At 48.0% G+C, this 23,035-nt stretch overlaps 1 protein-coding gene across 4 annotated transcripts in view; it reads left to right on the top strand.

Annotated features, from left to right (window-relative positions):
• Nucleotides 1-23,035, top strand: part of XYLB (xylulokinase) — a 67,934-nt gene that overhangs the window by 16,413 nt on the left and 28,486 nt on the right. For all 4 annotated transcript variants that reach the window (XM_017847413.1, XM_017847417.1, XM_017847414.1 and 1 more), the window contains 12 exons: nucleotides 5,958-6,027; nucleotides 8,542-8,622; nucleotides 10,807-10,893; nucleotides 11,216-11,344; nucleotides 12,386-12,451; nucleotides 13,759-13,831; nucleotides 15,652-15,770; nucleotides 17,956-18,037; nucleotides 19,678-19,718; nucleotides 20,372-20,487; nucleotides 21,340-21,455; nucleotides 22,143-22,216. In XM_017847413.1, the coding sequence (XP_017702902.1) occupies nucleotides 5,958-6,027; nucleotides 8,542-8,622; nucleotides 10,807-10,893; nucleotides 11,216-11,344; nucleotides 12,386-12,451; nucleotides 13,759-13,831; nucleotides 15,652-15,770; nucleotides 17,956-18,037; nucleotides 19,678-19,718; nucleotides 20,372-20,487; nucleotides 21,340-21,455; nucleotides 22,143-22,216 (1,054 nt within the window). The remainder of the gene's footprint in view (nucleotides 1-5,957; nucleotides 6,028-8,541; nucleotides 8,623-10,806; nucleotides 10,894-11,215; nucleotides 11,345-12,385; nucleotides 12,452-13,758; nucleotides 13,832-15,651; nucleotides 15,771-17,955; nucleotides 18,038-19,677; nucleotides 19,719-20,371; nucleotides 20,488-21,339; nucleotides 21,456-22,142; nucleotides 22,217-23,035) is intronic.

The raw sequence follows: 23,035 nt of genomic DNA on the forward strand, positions 1-23,035 counted from the left end.
TGCGAAAGGTGACATTTAACACAAGCAGAAGACTCTCCTGATTGGCATGTAGCCCAGACAAAGTGAGAAAAGGTGTGCACACATACATGAACATAAGCTAGTCTCCCAAACGAGGGAACATGTGTGACATCCATTTGCCAAAGAGGATTATGTTCCAATCCTCGAGGATTAACTCCTCCTGTAAAAGATGAGGAATGCACCATTTGGCAAGTTGGGCATTGCTGGATAAAAGCTTTAACTTCTTTCCAGGTAATGCTGTATCTGCGTTTGAGACCAGAGGCATTAACATGGGTTAAACTGTGAAAGTGTCTAGCATTAGATATTGCAGTAGCAACTAGGCGATCAGCCATTTGATTCCCTGTAGTTAAAGGTCCTGGAAGAGGTGTATGAGCACTAATATGAGTAATATAAAAAGGGTACATTCTGCTCCTAACTGCTGTTTGCAGTTGGGTAAATAAAGTCATCAGTTGCTCATCTGTGCGGAATCGTAGCTGAGCATTTTCAACTAACTGTGTAGAATGAACCATATATGAAGAATCAGAAATCACATTAATAGGCACATTAAAAGCAGTCGATACCTCAATTACAGCTACAAGCTCTGCTTTTTTAGCTGAAGTATAGGGCGTCTGGAAAACTACCTTTCGATCCAGAATAAGAGGCTTTACCATTACTAGACCCATCTGTGAAGACATTCTCAGCACCCTCAATTGGTTTGAATTTAGTTATTTTAGGGAGAATCCAATTAGTTAGTTTCAAAAATTGAAACAGTATCATGTTAGGAAAATCATTATCGAGAATACCCACAAAGTCAGCTAAATGGGTTTGCCAAGTAAGACTATTTATAAAAGCTTGCTGTATTTGTGCCTTTGTGAGAGGGACAATAACTTTTCCAGGATCATATCCATGTAATTTAACAATCCAAGTTCCCCCATTTCCTATTATGGTAGCAATTTGATCCAAATAAGGAGTCAAAGTCTGTGAATTAGTATGTGGAAGGAAAGCCACTCTACAAGATCTTGCTCTTGAACAATAACACTAGTGGGTGAATGCTGAGTTGGAAAAATTAGCAAATCTATAGTCTTCTCTGGATCTTTTCTATTTATTTGGGACTTATGGACTTGCTTTTCGATTAGCTGCAGCTCTGCCTCAGCTTCTTTTGTTAATTGCCAAGGGCTAGTGAGACTAGGATCTCCTCTAAGTATAGAAAACAGATTACTCATGGCATAGGTAGGAATGCCTGGAGCAGGCCGTATCCGATTAATGTCCCCTAGTAGTTTTTGAAAGTCATTCAGCGTTTTCAGTTGATCCCTATGTGTGGTTCAATTGTGGCACAATAGTAGTGTCATTTACTAAGGTCCCCAAGTAGGAGTAAGGAGTAGTAGTCTGAATTTTTTCAGGAGCTGTAATTAAACCGGCATGAGAAATCGAGTTTTGCAAGTGATTATAACATTGGAGTAATATTTCTCGAGTGGGGGCAGCACAAAGAATATCATCTATATAATGAATAATGTAACAATTTACGAGTAGGTTCAATTGCTTGTCCTACATAAGTCTGACAAATTGTTGGACTGTTTAACATGCCTTGTGGCAACACTTTTCAATGAAAATGCTTACAAGGCTGCAGGTTGTTGACCGCAGGAATCGTAAATGCAAACCATTCACAGTCTTGCTCAGCTAAGGGGATAGTAAAGAAACAGTCTTTTAAATCTATGACTATTAAAGGCCAATTTTTTGGAATCATAGCAGGAGAAGGCAGTCCTGGCTGTAATGCCCCGATAGGTTGTGTAACTGAATTAATGGCTCTAAGATCTGTCAACAATCTCCATTTACCTGATTTAATAACAAAGACTGGAGAATTCCAGGGAGAAAATGTTGGAGCTATGTGTCCTTTTTCTAATTGTTCAGTAACTAAGTTCTCTAAAGCCTCCAGTTTCTCTTTACTCAGTGGCCATTGTTCTATCCAAATTGGCTTATCTGTTAACCATTTTAAAGGTATAGGTTCTGGAGGCTTAGCAATGGCTGCCATCAAAAATGGTATCCTAAGCCTCGGCGGGAACTGTTTCTTTCCACTTTAAGCAGTTCCTTCAAACCTTGCAAATTTTTTCCTAGTCCCATACCAGGGACATACCGTATTTCATGCATCATATGTTGACTTGAGGGCTATATAATTGTTCTGGAATTAACACTTGTGCTCCCCATTGTTGTAATAAATCTTCCCCCATAAATTTATAGGTACAGAAGTTGTAACTGGTTAAATAGTCCCAGGTTGTCCATCGGGCCCTTCACAATGCAAAATGTAACTACTTTGGTATACTTCAGGGGCTTTACCAACTTCAATTATGTTAAATTGAGTAGGTTGAATTGGCCACACAGACGGCCAATGCTGTAGAGAAATGATTGAAATGTCCACTCCTGTATCTACCAATCCTTTAAATTTTTTTCCTTGAATGGTATTTCACAGGTAGGATGCTTATTGGTAATTTGATTCACCCAATAAGCTGCTTTGCCTTTTTTATTTGTGCTTCCAAATCCTCCTGTTCGTTTAGTTTCTGCTTTCCCTGTTTCCATATATAGCACAGTCAGGAGCTGTGCTGTACGCTCTCCTGGCTCTGCTTTCCGGGGAACAGCAGTAGATATAACAATTTGAATTTCCCCCTTGTAATCTGAATCAGTGACTCCTGTTTTTACCTGTACCTAGAAGTAATCCTACTCTCCCCCCTGGCAAGGGTCCACAGACTCCTTTTGGCCCTTTTTGCGGGAGTTCCCCAGGCAAAAGGCTCACAGCTTTTGTGCAGCATAAATCTACTGTGGCACTACCTGCTGTGGTGGGGGACAGGCGTTGTACAGGGGTGAGGGAGTGGCCAGAGCTTGAAATGCCCCAGTTTGGAATGGGGCCCAGGACAGGCCCCTCATAGCATTTCCCGAAATCGGGTTCACATCTTTATCAAACTTAGAGTGACACTGATTAGCCCAGTGTTTTCCTTTTTTGCATTTTGGACATATTCCAGGCTCAGCAGTTTTCTTTTTACCCCCAACTGGCAGCCTGACTTACTGATTTTTTCGAACTTCTTTTTTAGTATGACTGTGTTTCCCACAGTTAAAACAAGCTCCAGGAAACGAAGTATTTCCTTTACCTACTGTCAGTCCTGCAATTGCCTGGGCTAGCAGAATAGCTTTATGCAGATTACCTCCGATACTGTCACAAGCTTTAATATACTCAACCAAATGTGCTTTTCCTCTAATAGGTCACAGAGTGGCTTGGCACTCAGGATTGGCATTGTCGAAAACTAATAACTGCAACACTGTATCCTGAGCAGCAGAATCCGCAATCACCTTTTTAAGAGATTCCTGTAACTAAGCTGTAAAATCTGCATAAGGTTCTTTCAGTCTCTGTTTGACAGCACTAAAGGAAGGATATTGTTTTCCTCCTGAAGTGATTTTTTTCCCAAGCTCTAATGCACACTCCTCTAAGCTGCTCTATAGCATCATCATGCATGACCACTTGTGCACCTAAACCAGCCCAGCCGCTGACCCCCAAACTTGGTCTGTAGTTATATTAACTTGAGGTTGGGCCTGGGCATTGTGAGCAGCCTGGACGGAAGTTTCATCTGCCCACCAAGTTTTAAATTTTAAGAACTGAGCAGCAGTCAGACAAGCTCAAGTAAGAGCGTCCCAGTCAGTAGAAATCATCCGACTGGAGACAGCAACATTCTTTAACAGTCCCATTACAAAAGGAGAACCTGGTCCATATTGATTAATAGCTTGTTTAAATTCTTTGAGTAATTTCAAAGAAAAAGGCTCAAATATAGCCATAATATTCTCCTGTTGATCATCTGGGTGTAATCTAACAGGGAACTACCAAGCATCCATATAACCCTCTCATCTAGCTTGCTGAATTCCTGCCTGAGAGCGGTCACTCGAGGCACGGCTTGGACAGTCACTGGGACAACAACTTTTCACCCAGTGTCCTCCAGAAAAGAAAGATCTGGAGGGTCAGGCCACTCTTTTTCTTCAAAATAATGAGGGGGTGGAGAGGGGTAGGGACAAACCTCTCCCTCCTTTGCCACTTTAGCTGGCAAACGAACCTGCTTTGTCATCTCTTCTGTTACTTCGTTATACTCTTCTTCTTCCTCTGATTCCTCCTCCTCATCATCTGTGTGGAAAGGCTGCAAGGTGGAACGAACCAGAGCCCACACTGACCAGACAGTTATAGGAATATCCTCAGCACCATCATTATATGCCTTTTTCAGTGTGCTGCCTACCTTTTCCCAGACCTCTACATTCATAGTCCCTTGGTCCAGAAACCAGGGACAATATTTCTCTACCGCACTAAAAAGCTGCATAAGTTGGCTAGTGCTAACCTTCACTCCCTGTTTTCTGAGGAGCTGCCGAAGCAGACTCAAATAAGCCTTGTGCCTGCTCGACCCTTGTCCCATTGTTACCCTGATGCTTCTGAGCTCCCCTTCTTACTTACCATGGGGATTGCTTAAGAGTACTTGGGTGTCCTCCAGCATAGTTCCATGTTCTCTAGCCGTCGCTCTGGCGACCCTTCGACCTGGGTTCAAGCCCCATGTTGGGTGCCACCTACCAAGACCAGCACGGTCGTGGAGACCCCAACCCAGTGGCACTAGAGGAATGAAGACAAAGACCCAGAAATAAAGTGCAGTGTGGAATCGGCTAACAGCCTTGAGAGCTGAGAGCCACAAACAGAGTTTTACCCACATATTTATTGACAGTAAGCTTGTGATAAACATCGTTTCTATAGATTATAGATTAGCTAAAAGCATTCCTTATGGGAAACAAAGCATTCTTAGTGAGGAGCAGAGAAACAGGCTCTGGCTGATTATCTGCAGCAGGAACATGTCCTTAAGACACAGATCGCTCATGCCATCGTTTGTGGTTTAGGAACGCCTTGAGCAGTTTTCCGCCCTGGGTGGGCCAGGTGTTCCTTGCCCTTATTTCAGTAAACCAGCAACCTCTAGCATGAGTGTCATAGCCATCATGAGCATGTCACATTGCTGCAGAACTCCTGTTTGTGGCCAGTTTCTTTAAGGCCTTTTTATGACAGGCTTAGGGCCTGTTCCTAGAACCCACTAGATTTAGACAACCACTGATCTCCTTTTCTCAGTATAGATGAATTTACACCTTCTAGTCTATTCCTATATAAGTTATAATTGTGTACATATCAATAGTTCTTATTTTTTCTTGCTCTGTAGTATGATATCACATATATGCACCACAATTTATCTGTTCACTTGTTTAGGGACACTGGATTGACTCCAGTTAATTATTACAAATAAGTCTGCTATGAATATTTGTGTACAAATCTTTCTATGGACTTAAACTTTCATTTCTCTTGGCTGGATACTTAGGAATTGAATGGCTAGATCACATGGTTATCTAATAGAATCTTGGTGTGGATTCTGAGCCTGGTTTTCTCTTTTTAAACACATAGTTAAAAGGGTTGGATTTTATCAGATCAGCTCTTTGCACTAGAATCTTCTAGGAGTGAGGAGGGTGGGGAGAGGGTTCCAGTCAAACTTCCAAAGCCTGTCGTCCAAGGACTTCCTGGTCTGTTGTGATAGTAGAGACACTCTTTCCTCCAAGGCAGCATCTCTGGGTAGCTGCCCCTCTTCTACCTCTCCAAACATATGGGGCTTGAAAGGGATTTTATAATCCAACCCTGCACTCCCCCAGGGTGAGCCTTTCTTATCTAGGTTTCTTTAGAAGGTGCTTTCTGAGAATTGCCACCTCTGGGCCACTCTGGGCGATTTGCCTGTCTTTTCTTTCCATCTTTGCAGCCCTTGTGCCTGTTCAATCAACAGTTCCCACTTGGGGTTGGGGAAGGTTCTCCTTCATCTGGACATTTCCAGAGTCATCTATCACAGGGTTTCTCCTGGCTTTGCAACAGTCTGCCTGCCCTGAGGCTCTGGCCTGATTCTCTGTTGTTCTTGCAGGACTCAGGGCGGTGTTCATGTGCACAAGGATGGGCTGACGGTCACTTCTCCAGTGCTAATGTGGGTCCAGGTAAGCACAGGGATTCCTGTTCTCCTTCTGTCCCCAGCCTGTCTCACTGGCAGACTCGTTGATTTGCTAGGAAGTCCAAAGGTGGCAGCCAATGAGAGCATCTGTTGAGACCAGGTCCTCATGGGAAAGTGGAGTTGGCATGGCTCCTGGGACCAGGCTCAGCCTCAGCTGGTGTCAACACTCCCAGGCTCAGAACTTCCAGGTGCTGGAGCCACAGTAGATGGCAAGTCCTGCCATTAACCATCTTTAAAATACCACAGAGCAAATCTTTTCCAAACATCTGCAGTCAGGCCCTGTGGCCTCCCTTGTACCATGAAATACAAACATAGGTTGGGTGTGGAGGCTCACGCCTATAATCCCAGCACTTTGGGAGGCCGAGGCAGGTGGATCACCTGAAGTCAGGAGTTTGAGACCAGCCTGGCCAACATGGTGAAACCCCGTCTCTACTAAAAATACAAAAGCCGGGCATGGTGGCACATGTCTGTAATCCCAGCTACTCAGGAGGCTGAGGCAGGAGAATCACTGGAACCTGGGAGGTGGAAGTTGCAGTGAGCTAAGATTGCACCATTGCACTCCAGCCTGGATAACAAGAGTGAAACTCCATCTCAAAAAAAAAGAAAAAGAAAAAAAGAAATACAAACATAACCCTCAGGGTCTTCGTGCTCAGCCTCCAGGATCCCTTAGCTCCCTAAGCATTCAGAATGGCAAGTTATGGCCTGGCCAGTCAGACTCATATCAGTCCCAAGCCAGGCCTGCCTCTGAGGATCAACAGGAAAGGAGAATGCCTGTAGCAGGATCTGGTGACCTAGGGGGCCACAGGAGCAGGGATGTGGAAAGCACAGAGAGGTATGGTAGCACCAGGGGCTACCTCATCATATGCTACAGGGTCCCCAAGTCCCTGAAACTGGAGGCCAACTGTGTGTCTTCCAAAGGCTTTTTTCAGTCCTCCAATACCTATCTAACCAGTTCCCTATATTAAATTCTTTTTGTTAAAAATAACTAGTATGATTTCTTTTTTATTGGTGTAACCCTGATTCATACACTGGAGAATTGGGGTAAAGGATGGATTTTTATCCAGACAAACTGGCTAGAATGTACTTCAGAGGGAGCTGAGCCAGACCAAGGGGCAGAGTGGGAGGGTCAGGGGTTAGAGGCAATGGTCAGTGTCAGGAGGTCCCAGTGATGATGTCGAGGGCATCTCATAGGCCAAGGTCTTCACCTGGGGAGGTGAGTAGTGGGTGAGAGCCACGCTTGGGGGTGGGGCCAGGGTGATTTCTGATCTGACACAGCCTCCAGGACCAAACTTGATCCTAGCTCTGCCAGTCCCTGTTCCAGCTGTGCCCCACTCCCTGCCTGAGGTTTGATGGGCACAGATAGAGATGGCATCCATAGCCAGGGCTGAAAGGAGCCCTCCAAGCAAAGGTTGGGGGTGGTGGAGTCAGGCAAAAGTGAGAGAGTCTTCTCTGCCTTCAGGAAAACACAGGTCAGAGAGAATCTCTAATTCCTGCTGTGAAATCTTAGGAGGATGGTGCCAAGTTCTACTGGGCACCACCATCCATCCCACTCATTGGGTTTTGCTAGAAAGGAGAGTCCAACCAGACAGTAGAGGCTGGAATAGGGGCCTGGAACAGGTGGCCATCATCTCTATCCACTCCCTCCAGCCTCTGGCTCCTGGATACAGGGAGTCTGGGCCTGATGCTTCACTCTCATGGGAGCTCTCTACTTTGCTCTTCACTTCCCTGTTGCAGTAAAGTCAGATCACTAGTATAGTGGCTTGAAAATGCAAATAAAAGAAGCCAAAAGTTGGCTGCCTTACTTTGTTTGCTTTTGAGACAAGGTCTCACTGTGTTGCCCAGACTGGAGTGCAGTGGTGTGATCATGGCTCACTATAGCCTCAATCTCCTGGGCTCAAGTATCCTCCCTCCTCAGCCTCCTGAGTAGCTGGGATTACAGGCTCATGCCACCACACCCAGCTAAATTTTTCATTTTTTTGTAGAGATGGGATCTCATTATGTTGCCCACACTGGTCTTGAACTCCTGAGCTCAAGTGATCCTTCTGCCTTGGCCTCCAAAAGTGCTGGGATTACTGGTGTGAGGTGATGGCATGCACATGTAGTTCCAGCCACTTGGGAGGCTGAGATGGAAGGATCACTTGGGCCTGAGAGGTTGAGGCTGCGGTGAGCTAAGATTGCACCACTCCATTTCAGTCTGGGAACCAGAGCAAGACCCTGTCTTGAAAAAAAAAAAAAAGGAGGGGCAGTAAAATTTGAGCATTGGTGGTTTATGATTCCATTTATTTAAAATATTTTTAGGATAGTTGACCTTTTTATTTGATTGATGCCTACTTGTTTAAATACTGTACTCTAGTGCTTACAAATCCCAAGTCATGAGTTTTTTCATCATCTGCCCAGAGTCCTCTGCTGTAATGGCAGGCACTTGTGTTTCAATTCTGAGGCTTGCGTGTCTGATTCAGTGGTTCTGTGCAGTCATGGTGGGTTCTGTTTTTCTTCTCAGGCACTGGATATCATCTTGGAAAAGATGAAGGCTTCAGGCTTTGACTTCTCTCAAGTCCTAGCCTTGTCCGGGGCAGGCCAGGTTCGTTTGCAGCAGACTCTGTCTGCCATGTGAGGGTAACTGTCCTGGGCAGTGGTGCTGGTGTTGAAGAGATGGCTCCCCTTGGATGGGGAGCAGCTCATTCTTGACAGGCATTGCACACATTTCACCGTGAATAAAAATCCCTACAACTATTTTACTTTGGAGACTGTATAACTTGTCTCATTGCAAAAGGATCTGAGACAGTTCTTAGGAGTAAGTGTTATATAAAATAGGACTCTTGGTGAGAGAATTGAGTAGAGGTCCTCTAAAGGGGATGGAGGAAGCAATTGACATGAATTTATTATGACTGCTTGGGGGCACCACAATTGCTTTTCTATTTCCTGAAAGTAAAAGCAAAGTCAAAAATGATCCTAATAATGATAGTTGTTTCAGTAGAAGGAAGAGTATTAATAATGATATCAAAGGACATTGACTGAACACTTAGTGCATGCCAGATACAATTCTGAGGCCTTTCCAGATGCCATCCAACTTAATCCTTACAATTCTACAGGGTGGTGCTGTGGAGTGCTTGGTACACACTCAGGCATCCTGTCTGGGTTTGATCCCTGGCTCTACCATTCACAAGCAGTGAGCTAGGATGCGTCATCTGGCTTTCTGGTGCCCCTGTATTCTCATCTGTCATAGGGTCATTATGAGTATAAGTACATAGCACAGTGCCTCCTATTAATACGCAGTAAGCATTATTAAAGCTTGGGCTTCTGCTGTGATTATTAATATTTCCATGAGGCACAGAGAGGTGATGTCACTTACCCAAGATCACACTGTTCTGGGAGTAGGAGTCAGGACCCAAGTCCATCTCATCCAGTCCCTTGGTGGTGCTGGGATCACTTTTCTCCATGCTGGATTACCATATTTTCAAATCCTTACTAGGATGTAACTAATTTTTCTGAAGATGCTTCTTCCTCCATGACCTAACAGGAATTTATTGTTTTGGTTCTTGTTAAACACAACAGAGGTTCCCTGGGTGATCTTGTCTACTTCTCTCTCCCGAATCCCAGGCCTGGACACCCATTTCCCTCCTAGATATTCCCTGACCCCCATGACTGAATATCCCACAAATGCCTCAAACTTAGCATGTCCCAGACTGAGTTCTGTCTCCCTTCAGAGCTCCTCCTTTCTGGGTTCTCTTTCTCAGGGAATTCTCCCCATCCACCCAGGGCACAACTCAATTGTCATCCCTGACTCCTCCACCTTCCCACCCCACATCCAAGGGTCCTCACATCCCACTGATTTATCTGTGACTCTTGACTCTACCATGTCTTCTCCAGCACTACTTGCTTGTCATTCTTCTCCAGGTCTCTACCGCAGCCTCCCTGCCTCCAGCCTACCTTCCCCATGACTCCCACAAGCCCTTCATACATTCAGCCCTGTCCACATCACTCCCCCTAGTAATCCAGGGTTCCCACTACCTCCAAGATAAACCCCAGCCTCCTGAGTATGGTTTCAGGCACTCAGTGCTCAGGCTGTCTCCTTTCTCTTCAGCCCATCATGTACCCGCAACCCAGCCTCAGGCCCACTGCTTAGAATGCCACCCTTCCCGGGACCTGCCTGGTGCCCCTCACCTGCAGATTCTCTGCATGCAACACACACTAGGACCATTTCCTGATACTCACGACCACTTCCACCCATCTGTACCCGAGTTGGTCAGGTGCCTCTGTTCGCATGGCCCTGTCACTGCAGCTCCATAGGGTTTTGTAATTGTATACTTGTGTCCTTTTCCCTGACTCAACTCCAATAGCCTGAAGAACAGGGACGATAGTATCCTATTCATCTGTCCCAAGCCTGGCATGATCTATGTGCTTAATAAATGTTCGTTGAATGAATGAATTAATTAATGAATGGGGTGAGTGAATAAATAAATGAATTTCAGGTAATATTACAAGCAATGTCTTTAAATGCAGTTTTACAAAAGGCATCAAAATCCAGACCAATAATTCGTTCTTGAACCTTTTCTATAAGTTGTAGGGTAGACGGGGCAGAGTTCCTCCCCATTTTCTTGAAATGGAAACCAAATCTCAGGAGGGTGATGAGCTCTGTGACTAAGTGGCAGGGGCGGGTGTGGAGCCCAGTTCTTTGGCATGTGGTCTGGGGTCTTTCTCTGTCTCCAGGAGGCTGTGACACCGGTGTGTGGTCATGTGAACGTGTGCTTGGGTTTCCCAACAGCAACACGGAAGTATATACTGGAAGACTGGAGCCCAGCAGGCACTGACAAGCCTATCACCAGACCTCCCGCTACACCAGCAGCTGCAGGTAGCTGTGACTACATTGTGTGAGTGTGAGAAACTTCTGTAGAGTCCCAAGTCCTGTGGGTCCTGAAGCCTGCTCATCTCAGTGTTGCAGCTATGCTCAGACACCCTCACCAGAAGAGCTTTCAACCTCAGGCTTTTGGGGAGAGACCCCATTGGGCCAGTTCTAGCTTACAGCACAAAGGGCTATCCCATGTGTCTCCAACCAAGATCACTTGGGAAGAAACATCACGACTGCCGTGATAGGCAGTGTGACTGCCAGCCCTGGGGCAGCTCTCCAAGTCAGCGGATGGAGCTTAAGCCTGTGCCTTTGCCCTCCTTCCCAGGACTGTTTCTCCATCAGCGACTGCCCGGTGTGGATGGACTCCAGTACCACAGCCCAGTGCCGCCAGCTGGAGGCTGCCGTGGGCGGGGCTCAGGCTCTCAGCTGCCTCACGGGGTCCCGTGCCTACGAGGTAGGCTGAGGATGGAGGGGGTGCAAGTGGTGGTCGGGTTGCAGGCTCTGGAGGCATAGTGGGTGACCTGCCTCTGTGGGGATCACATGAGGTGGTGGAGGTGTTGGCCCTGCAGAGCCAGGAACAGGCACTGTGGCCCCTGGGTCCTGATCCAGGCCACCTGCCGTCCTGTGTGTTCCCAGGCCAGGCTGGGTGTGCACATGGCTGTGCTCCTGACATGGAGGTGCTGTGCTTGGGGGTGAGGAGGGCTCCTCCTCTTATTGTCTGTAACCTGGGGATTACAACAGGACTTGTGTTTTGGGTAGGTTTGAAGTTGAAAGAAGCCAGTGCATGTAAGGCACTTAGTGCAGTGCCTGGCAAAGTTAAAAAAAAAAAAAAGAATGTCTCTGTTCCACTGGTTCAGCAATGTCCCCAGGGGTGATTGTGATTAGGCCAGTTTGGGTCTTATGACCCAAGTAGAAGTTTTGGGGATAGGGCCAACCCTACTTGGGCTACCTGAAATAACAATATGTGGATGGGGAAAATACCCCAGTCCCCCCTCTGGTGCCTTGGTCAGAACAGTCACCATGCTGTGTGAAGGGCAAGGGTTATTCACTCAGTGTTGTCCAGTCCTGATGTGGGAGAGCCCCTCCAGGAAGGCCCGAAAGTTACTCACTTCTGTATCCTGTGGGTGCAGAGCCATTGTTTACTGCCTGAATATTTGATTACTAAGGACATTTTAAGGATTTAAAGGCCAAAATCACATTGTTCAGTAGATATCAAACAGATTTAATGCTGATTTTAAAAATATTTATTTATTAGAGATGGGGTCTCACTGTGTTGCCCAGGCTGGACTCCTGGGCTCCAGAGCTCCTCCCGCTTCAGCCTCTTAAGTAGTTGGGATTACAAGCACACAGTACCATAGCCGGTTGGGGCTTACTTTTAAAAGCTTTCATGATACCTACTCCTATACAGCGCTTGCTACGTTAAACTCACTTTATGGAGGTGATTATTCATTCTGTGTAGGATTTGGTTTCCTAAGAATTTATATTTCTTTTCCAGCGTTTTACAGGAAACCAAATTGCAAAAATTTACCAGCAGAACCCCGAGGCCTACTCACATACGGAGGTTGGTTAAATGTTCCTATTTGAAAGTCACAGTTGAATTCTTTTCATAATACGTTAGAATAGATACATCTTATGTGCAGTGACTGAAAACATTGATAAGCAGACATTAACAAATGATACATTCGATTTGCTTTTTTCTCATTGTCAGGACATTTTCAAAGAGGAGGGGAAGAATGGAATGTGGGAAAGAGAAGTCAGGGGTTCTCCTGACCAGAAGGGTGAGGGTGAGGGTCCAGGTAGGAGCACTGGGGACTGACATGTTCCCGAGAGCACCTGAGTAGAAGATCCGGGTGCCTGAGCAGGCTGTGTCTGCTCACTTTCCTATGTGGTTAACACAGGAGGACTACCAGGCACATGGTTGGCGTGGAGTCAGTGTTTTCTTTGGAAATGTGTAGGACTAGGCCTTTGTGTCCCCAGCTGCGGCCCTTCAGCCAGAGCCTCTGTCACAGGAACCCAGGTTCATTCCTGGCTCCACAGTTGCTGAAGCCCGCACTTGTTGCTGCCTGAGAAACAGCCCCACAGCCTGGCTAGTGATTCTCATCTTGCGATAAGGAAACGATCAGCTCACGTTAAACCAAAGTGCCTTTTTAATCTTAGAAATTAACATGTGGTTTATTATTTAATGATTCAAGATTCCAGATTACTCTGCAGCATTAGCCATTAATGTAGGCTTTGGGTGGAGTGGTGAAAACCCTCCCTAAATTCTGTGTGTGGAATGAAGTTGGCCTGACAGAGGTCAGGGGGTGATAACATTCTCTCCACAGTTCCAAAGGCCCAAGATTCTCATGCGGAAGTACAGACCCTCAGGGTGGCATTGAAAATCCATCATTTATTTCTCTGGCTACTGCTCAGGGTCTGTGGCTTCTGAGGAGCCAGCTTTCCTGAAGCCCTGAGAGTGTCCTGGTTAGTTCTGAGGCCACACATCCACTTCCCTTGTGACCAGAAGTAAATGCCAAGGAAATAGAGGAAGGAAATCAGGGCACACATTCCCCAGCATGTGGATTCTGGATGGAAAGGCAGCTTCCCTAAGCCCTTTCTCATAGGGCTTTTGGCTTTTGTCTCTTTTGACCTTGGCAGTTTTCTGGCCCATCAGAAACTGTAGAGAATGAATGCTCTCCCGAGGAGTCCACTCATGGTATTCCAGCAGCTCCTATCTGAGATGCACAGTCTCCACCATTATTTGGGCCTTTTGCTCAAAGTTTCCACTTCCCTCTCCAATTTTTTTTCATGCTGTGTGTGTGTCAGAAGCATTCAGTAGCGCAGGGTGTGTGGAAGTGAGGCACCTCTCACTGTTTCTTTCCTTTACAGAGAATTTCTTTGGTCAGTAGCTTTGCTGCTTCCCTGTTCCTTGGCTCTTACTCCCCTATTGACTACAGCGATGGTGAGCCTCGGGGTATGGGGTGGGTGCCTGGGCAGCCTGCATGTGGCATGTGGGTGTGCAGGCAGTGGGAGCCCCATCCACCCTGAGTGGGTGCCAATCTTGTAGCCCTGTCATCTATTGCCAGGAAGGAAGTGTATTCATTATCTTTTGCCACTTAACAAATGACCCCAACACTTACCAACTGAAGACCACCATGTTTATTTTCTCACCTAGTGTCTGAGAGTCAGGAATGTGGGGGCAGCTTAGCTGGGAGGTACTGGCTCAGGATCTCCCACAAGGTGGCAGTCAGGCTGGCAGCCGGGGCTGAAGTCATCTTCAGGGTCGACTGGGGCTAGAGGATCCGTTTCCAGCATCATGCACATGACTACAGGCAAGAGGCCGTGGTTCCTCACATGTGGACCTCTTTATGGGGCCATTAGTGACATTGCAGAGAGGGAGGGAGGAGACAGAGGCCAAGCAGAAGCTGAGGAGTCTTTTATACCCTAATCTTGAAGTGATGTGCCATCACTTTTGTCTCATCTTACTGGTCACACACTAGGTAGAGCTGACCCAGTATAATGTTAGGGGGAACCTCACAAGGGGTGAAGACCAGGAGGGTGGGATCAGCAGGGGTAGTCATGGAGCCTGGCTCCTGCAAGGAGCTATGAAAGTTTTTGTTTCACATTTGGTGAACTCATGAGATTTATGAGCTTCTAGAATCAAAACGCTAAAAAAAAATAAATTGCGGATGATGCCAGTGAGGAGGGAAAGCTGGGAAGAGGTTGCTGCAGGAACTCTTGGATGAGCCTAAGAGTGAGAAGACTGTGGACAGAATGGGGGTGGAGAATGCAGGGCGGGAGCCCAGAGCCATGGACGTGGCTTCAGAATGGAGCCTGGGATGCTCTGAGCCTCGTGGGAGTTCATGGGAAGGTTTTGAGGGCTGTTGTGTGCCAGGCTTTATTCTGGTTTCAGGAGAGAGAGTGACTAAGGAGTGCTATTAAGCTTCCCTCACAATCTGAAGGAGGCAACGGTTCCCTACAGCTAGCTCCGTAGAACTCAGACAGGCAGAACAGTCAACTTGGAGTAGCCTGCATGTCCACCCGTGTTCTGCACTCCTGCCACAGGGCTGATAACCGCAGCAGCTACTGCGGGGGGCATTCCAGAGGTTTATGTTCCTCAGCCACAGCTGGGCCCTCCACTCTGCTCCCCTTCACTCACCTGAGATGGCACCTCCTAATTTCACCTGGGCAGGTGACACCATCAGCATCCCAGCCCACCTCTGTCTGCCTCCACATTGGCCCAGTGGAGGAGGAGGTCTCTCCCTGCAAGCTCTGGGTTCCCTGTCCTTCCCCATCCTCAGGGAAGCCTTGGGAGGAGGATGTTCTAGGAAGGAGCTAATAGGTTGATCTCAGTGACCAGGAGGAAGTTTAGAGGACTCTGAGACCTTTCCTTGAAAGGTCAGATGAGATTGAGAAATCCCTGGGGGCTGACCTGGAAACCTAAGGGACATAGAGACATAGGTTACTGGTCAGTGTGTTGCTGCTAGTTCTAGGCCCCCTGGGAGGTCTCTGAGCAGCAGATTTCCAAGCTAACTGTAGTGTTTGAGTTGATGAGGAATATTTGGAGGAGGTGTGGTGCCATGTGTTTCCAAGGGCCTCTAGGGCCTCTAGGGCCTCTAGTTCTCTGGTTCCAGAACAACACAAGCATGCATACCTTCCATGAAGAAAGAGCTCTAGTACAAGTTGCGTCAAGAGAATTATCTGCTGTTTGCCAGATTTGTGCATTTTTACAAAAGGTCCGTTTTCAAGATGTGTCTGTTGTTTGTTTCTTTCCTTCCTCAGGTTCTGGAATGAATTTGTTGCAGATACAGGATAAAGTCTGGTCCCAGACTTGCCTTGGTGCCTGTGCACCTCATTTAGAGGAGAAGCTTGGCCCACCAGTACCATCATGCTCAGTTGTGGTAGGTCTCCTTTCTGGCGATGTGGCTCATTTAAGAGCTGGCAGTTACCAGGGAAGCACTGTAGCGCACACACATACACACAGACACACACACACACACACACACACGCTGCACACTCCCTTGTTCATTCACCCACAGGCGTACACATGCAGGGTCTTCAGTTTAGCCTAAGATGTAAGTCAGTGTCTGGATCAGTGCCTTGCACGTAGTAGGTGCTCAGGTACATGCCTTATGGTCGGCAGGACTTTGGAAAATTCCACTAGGAATTTATTAGAATAGGGATAAAAATGGCAGGTGATTGCATAGCTAAAGAAAAAATGCACAGAGTGCTGAAATTCTAGGGACTGCTGATGAAGCTTGAAGGAGGCAGCCTTGGGGAAAACAGAAAGAAATACCAGCGGAGCTGGCACAGCACAGGCCCTGGCACTGGACAGCCTGGGACTGAATCCTGGTTCTACCAGCTTTGTGACTTTGTGTCTCGGTTTCCTCATCTGGAACAAGGGGAATGATGTTGTTCATCTTACAGGGCTGTTGTGCAAATTAGATGAATTAATATGTTTAAAGCACTTAAAATAGTGCCTGGTCCCATGGGTAATGGGAAAAACATTTACCCATCCCGGCGGCCCCACTCGTTTGCAGTGGACACTGGCTGTGAATGCGCTGGTGTGTCCTAGTTGGCCAGCCCTGTTCTCCATTGTCCTGTGGGCACAATGGAGTAGAGAGAGAGAGAGATCTGGGTCCTGCCTCTGGGGCCCTTTGGTGGGAAATGCTTACTACAGAGCCAGAACAACCAGAAGGAACTCTGGGTGGGAGAGAATGTTGGTGTGAACAAGGGACAAGGGCACTCTGAGGCCTGGAGGGAGTCGTGTAACTGGGAGTCTTGGGCCATGTGGAGGAGGGGCTGCTGTGAGGACTTCTCATTGGGAGTCTCAGCCACAGAAGCACTTTTGTTTTCTTTTCAGAGACAGAGTCTCACCTTGTCACCCGAGTTGGAGTGCAGTGGCATGATCATAGCTCACTGCAGCCATGAACTCCCGGGCTCAAGTGATCCCCCTGCCTCAGCTTCCTGAGTAGCTAGGACCACAGGTGTGCACCACCATGCACAGCTAATATATTTTTTTATTTGGGTAGTGACAGAGTCTCACTATGTTGCTCAGATTGGGCAATTCTCCTGCCTCAGTCTCCCAAAGTGCTGGGATCACAGGTTTGAACCACTGCACACACCTGTATGATTCACATTGACATGCTGAAAACAGCCTCTGCCACCATGAGGCAGAACATCAAAGCCAAACCATCAACATCTAAAGTACGCCATGAGGCCAGTGCACGGAGCTGAAGGAAGAGCCATGTGGCCCTGTGGAAGCCAACAGTGCAGAACCCAGACAGACTGACGCTGGTCAGAAAGGCAGAGAAAGGGCAGACAGAAAACAGCCAAGCCATCAGGACTGATAATCCACACGTGGCTTTTAGTTGGATGTGAAATTCAGAGCAGGCTTTGTTTGCCTTATGCGAGAACACTTGCCTCCAAGAAGGAGCCTGTGCAGATGAGCAGCTTGAGGATCAGGAAAGAACTGACTCTGAAAAGGCATTTTCATTTGTCACATAGGTGTCACATGTGGGGGAACCAAGCAGGACCCATGTTTTTCATCATCCCTCTTTTTGCAGGTAGTGCTCAGATAGCCCTCCCTGCACACTGTCTTTTTTGGATTACTTTCCTTAGAACATTGTTCTCTGCACTTTCACGTCCAATTGTTGTTTATCCAGTCGCTGGGGTGATAGAGCGAGTGTGCGAGGCATTATCTGCTCCCATGAGTTTGCTTACTGGCGTCCTGTTACCTTTGTTTTTTTTTTTTTAATGCTATATCAAGAATTTGGAGCTTATAAAGCAAGCACAAGTTAGGGGTTGGTTTGTTCTCTCTACCTGAAATCTCAGGATCAGCAGTTTTTGAGATGACCTCATGCTCGTGGTTCTAAACCTGCACTGGACTTCTCTGGCGATTTGTGAACAGGAGGGACACGCCCAGTTTGTGACAGGGAGTGGTGTGATTCCAGGCTCTGCAAAACATTCCTTCAGCTTTGGTGACCTGGAGCCTGTAGTATTTTCGTGGCCTGAAGGGCGGGTGGCTGTGCTGAGCAGGCGGGATTTACCTCAACAGAGCACCTTTGCTTTATCCCCGTCCCTCAGGGAGCCATTTCTTCCTATTACATCCAGCGCTATGGATTTCCTCCAGGATGCAAAGTGGTGGCCTTCACTGGGGACAACCCAGGTGAGTATCTCGGGGAGTTTCACTGTCCGATGAGCCTGACTGGGTCCATGGTGGACTTTTGAGAATTCCAGTCCAGCCTCTTGGTGAAGCCTTCTGTGGTCGTTCCCCACCACCCCCACCCTGCGATCTGACTCCTTGTACCTGCCCCATCTTAGCTCCGACTCTGCCCTCAGGAGCTGGTCATTCTTCTCTCTCTGGATGAAAACTGCTCAATGATTAAGGAAGGCAGTCTTGCCCACCCCATTCCTAACCTGTCTTTTCTGTTCCAAGATGAATACTCAATTCCTCCAACCCTTCCTCTAGGACATGGTTTTAAGTCTCTGCCCTGTCATCTGATCTGCAGCAATGACTTGTTTCTCGTCCAGATACCTCATCTCCTTCCCTAGCCTCTTCTCTTCCTCCTCCTCTCCTCTGGGTAGTCCTGAAGCCACTCCTGGAGGGGCCCTCGGATCTCTGAAGGAAGGCCAGGTGGGCTACACTAAACAACACCCTAACTACTACCCCTCAGCCCCACCCCAGGAAAAGTATTTTTCTAATGATCCACCAGGTTAGGGTTACATTTAACTCTAACTAGAAAGGTTAATTTTAACCCTAATTAGAATGGTTACTTTCTGTCCTTTCAGTCTTCTTTCTGTGCTCATAAATAAGCATTGTTTATTTTAATCAACCTGGGCGTATCTTTCTCATTTTAACAGTTGTCTAGAGCTCAATTGTCCAAGCATTTATTTCTCCAGTCCCTTATGGATGGAGGGTGGTGTTGCTTCAGTGTTTGGGTAGTGCAAACGATGTTGAGGTGCACATTCGGTCTCATCTCTTTGTTGTTACACGGTAAGTTCTCAAAGGTGGGATTCCTGGATCCAAGGCTTCTGACACACACGCTGCTGATTGAACCTCAGTGGCAGTGTTTGAGTGCACCTGTTCCTCACTCCCATTTCACCTTTACTCACATGTTCATTCACTCAGCATTTAGTGAGTGCCTATTATGTGCCAGGCCTTCCTTCAGTGCTGGGGCACTTCAGCAATCAAGGCAGATAAAGATTGCTGTTGTGAGCCAGGTGTGGTAGTGTGCACCTGTAGTCTTAGCTACTTGGCAGGCTGAGGTTGGGAGGATTGCATCATCACGGAGTTCAAGGCTGCAGTGAGCTATAATCATGCCACTGCACTCCAGCCTGGGTGACAGAGTGATACCCCACCTCTATATCTCAAAAAAAAAAAAAAAAGGCTGCTGTTGTGGGCCTTGTGTCTAAGGCAGGGCACAGACAGTGAACATAACCTCACCCCCTTCTTTTCCATTACTGCCTGTGTTTTTCTCTGCTGTGTATCCTTGGTGTCTTGTCTTGGCCTCCTTGATTCTCTGCACTCCTGGGAGTGCCTGACAGTGGAGGGATGTTTGGACCCCTTCAGGGAAGAGACTTCACAGCTCAAATCAGAGGCCCTGCTAACAGAGACGTCACCCCTGACCCCTATGACCTTCTCCTCTTAGGGCCTCCTGAGAGCTCAGCTCCCCCTGCTCCTGCCTCCACCCTAGGGTGTGGGTGGGGTTGGAGGTGGGGCTGTGCGCCTGCTTGGAGAGCCCTGTGGTTTGCTTTGTGGTTCCCACGTGGCCACCAGCTAACCAGAAGCTCCCCTCCCATTCTCAGCGTCGCTGGCAGGCATGAGACTGGAGGAAGGTGACATTGCGGTAAGGTGACTTCCCACACCCATAGGCTCTTTCTGTTTCCACACTCACACCCACACTCTGATAAGTAGCAGAGATGCTGCTGGGACCCAGACCCTGAAGGACCAGGATCCGGGTCCCTGTATATCAGAGTGTCTGCCAGTTCTGGAAGGCAGTGGAGGGAGGGGATGGGGGCACACATCTTTCTCAGAAAGTTGTTCTTTGCTGGATGGGCAGGACCCCTGCCTGCTTCACAGTGGCCAGTCTTAGTGCGTGCAGTGGCAAAGGGTCAGACCTGGGGCCAAAGGGCTGTGAGCAGCCCAGATGAATAAGGAAGACATAACCCAGGCCTTCCTACTTCTAGTGGGAAAGTCATGTGGGGAACCAGCCATCACCCAAACCATTATTTAGATGCAGTTGTGGGAAATCAGCACAGAAGATCTATGAAATCTGTATCTGGGGAGCTAAATCAGCACAGAAGATCTATGAAATCTGCATCCTGGCTCATCTGGTGTGGGAGGGTCAGAAGTGGCTCTGAGAAAGTGGCCTTGCATCTGAGATCTGCAGCATGAGTAAAGTGACAGGGTTAAGGTGGGTGGAGTACAGCGCGTCGCTGGCAGAGGGCAGTGTGTGTGGGCAAAGCCCAAGGCGCCCCGCCTCTGCCCATCTCTCCCCAGGTCAGCCTGGGCACCAGTGACACCCTGTTTCTCTGGCTCCAAGAACCCATGCCTGCCCTGGAAGGCCACATCTTCTGCAACCCAGTTGACTCCCAGCACTACATGGCACTCCTGTGGTGAGCCTGGGTGTTGGTTGGCACCATTCCCTGGGTGAGGAGGTGTGGGCAGATGTGGCACCATCTTGAGGACCCTAAGTCATTCCACTAAGCTCTGGAATAACTCCCTCCACTTTCCCTGGCTCTGCTGGGCAGCCGAGACCCCCAAGGACTCACCGACTCTTGCTGACAGCAGAGCTGGGTGGGGAATAACCCAAGACCCTGAGTCCCTCAAGCCTGGGTTTGAATCCTATCCTCACCACCTATATCCTGTGTGACCTTGGGCAAACTCCGTAGTGTGGCATGTCTGAGCCACACTTTCCTCATGAGATGGGGAGGGCAAGAGCATTTACCTCACATTGTTGCTGTGACCTGTCCAGCATGTGGTGGACCCTCATAGCGGAAAGGACATCCTGCTTCCCAACAGCTCTCATGGAAGGGACGTGCTCTGTGCTCTGACCACAGGCTTTTGGAGACCTGTCCAGAGCTCCTGAGGGAAATGGTTTCTGAGCTCCTAAGCCCTGAGAAGCGTTGGAGAATGTGGCTAGTTACTCTAGCCCGTCCTGCCTCATTGTGCCCATGGTAGAATGTGCAGAAACGGAGCTCCCTGTCTCTACCTGGGGCTCCTCTGTGTCAGCCTCCTGTGTAAACAGCCTAAGATAAGGGCATTTCCGGTGCCTCCCAGGGACGTTCAGGGGCCTGGAATCTGAGGAAGCGCCTCTGATACCTAAGTTTCAGAGCCTGCTGTGCACTGACTAGGGGTTGTGGTCCAGCCTGACCTGCAGTTCCTCTGCCTGGGTCTCTTTACTGAAACTCATGGGTCCAGTGAGCAAGCACTGGCTCCCTTCCTCAGAGCTATACCCTCTTCTGCAGCTTTAAAAATGGCTCCCTCATGAGAGAGAAGATCCGCGACAAGTCCGCGTCCCGTTCCTGGAGCAAGTTCTCTAAGGCACTGCAGTCCACAGAGATGGGCAACGGTGGAAACCTGGGTAGGCCAGTTGGTGATGCCCAAGCCTGTGAAGGGTCAGCAGCTGCCAGCTGGAGGGGCAGGGCCTGGGGCCCCATGAGCTGGGGGAGAGGAGGGCCGTGGAGAAGTCCAGGGGAGCACTGTCTGTCTGCACTTCTATTCCACAGATCCTACAAGCTGGTGTGGAACCCTGTGTTCTGAGTGAGGGTGGGCCTGTAAGGCTGTCCTTGGCTTCTGCTCTGAGCAGAAGATCAGGCCATAGCTACATCTTCTGTCCCCACCAAGCCCCTGGTGACAGCATCAGAGAGGGCAGCCTCTGTGCTGGTGTATCCCCATTCATAGCCCTCTGCCCCAGGCACAAGGAAAAGTGCCCAGTGTCTCGGAAGGCCTGAGCAGGGAGGGGCTGTGCCTCCCTTGGTCAAACCTGTGTTGGTATTTTAGGATTGACTGGGCAGCTGCTTCCTGTTCAAGGCTGCCGAGTGAGAGCAGGAAGAGTTGTCTCCGAGAAAAGCTAGCTCAGGGCTTCCTGGTTCCCTTCTATCCTGTTGGAGAGAAGAACTGAGAATATTCGCAGGTCTCATCTGGGGGATGAAAGAGAGCCAGGGGACCCGGGGATATGGGGTCATTTTGCCCTGTTCTACGTCTGTTGAGAAGCCGATCTTTTGTTTTTTGACTAATGACAGCTGATCTCTTCCTGGTTTTATTTCAGGTTTTTATTTTGATGTAATGGAGATCACCCCTGAAATTATTGGATGTCATAGGTTTAACACAGAAAACCACAAGGTACGTGTGTTGTTGGTATTGGAGTTACATTGACTCCATTTGTGAGTGTAAAATTTAATAATTGCCTATGAAATTATGTAACTTTTAGGGACTTCATTCATTCACTCATCCATTGATATCATACACACTTGTGGTGTGCCAGGGTACATTCTAGATCCTGGGGAATCTGTAGGACATGGTCCTTTCCCTCAGGGAGGAATGCAGAAAACCTGAGAGTTCTCTTCCAATTTAGCAAATGCTAACACTATCATTGAGTATCACAGAGCTTATTTCCTTGGCGAGTTCCATACTCTTCAAGAACCCATGAATCTTGAGATCATTAATTTCCTCCTGGTTGAAAAAGCCACTGAGCCCGGGAGGTTCTAACATTTATTGAGCCCATTTGGTGCCAGGCATTGTTCTCATGGTTTTCTGTACCTTCCTCATTTACTTTTCTTTCTTTTTTTTTTTTTTAATTTTTTTGAGATGGAGTCTCACTCTGTTGCCCAGGCTCGAGTGCAGTGGGATGATCTTGGCTCACTGCAACCCCCGCGTCCTGGGTTCAAACGATCCTCCTGCCTCAGCCTCCTGAGTAGCTGGGATTACAGACCCAAGCCACCACGCCCAGCTAATTTTTGTAATTTTAGTAGAGAGGGGTTTCTCCATGTTGGCCAGACTGGTCTTGAACTCCTGACCTCAAGTGATACGCCCCCTCCCAAAATGCTGGGATTATAGGTATGAACCACCATGCCCGGCTATCATTTAGTTTTCAAAGCAATAGGCACTATTGTTCCTCTTTCTAGATGGAGAGGTTGAGACTCAGAGGCTCAGGCTAAATAA

This window comes from Rhinopithecus bieti, unplaced genomic scaffold, assembly GCF_001698545.2.
Source record: "Rhinopithecus bieti isolate Rb0 unplaced genomic scaffold, ASM169854v2 scaffold_30015, whole genome shotgun sequence".
Lineage (NCBI taxonomy): Eukaryota > Metazoa > Chordata > Mammalia > Primates > Cercopithecidae > Rhinopithecus > Rhinopithecus bieti.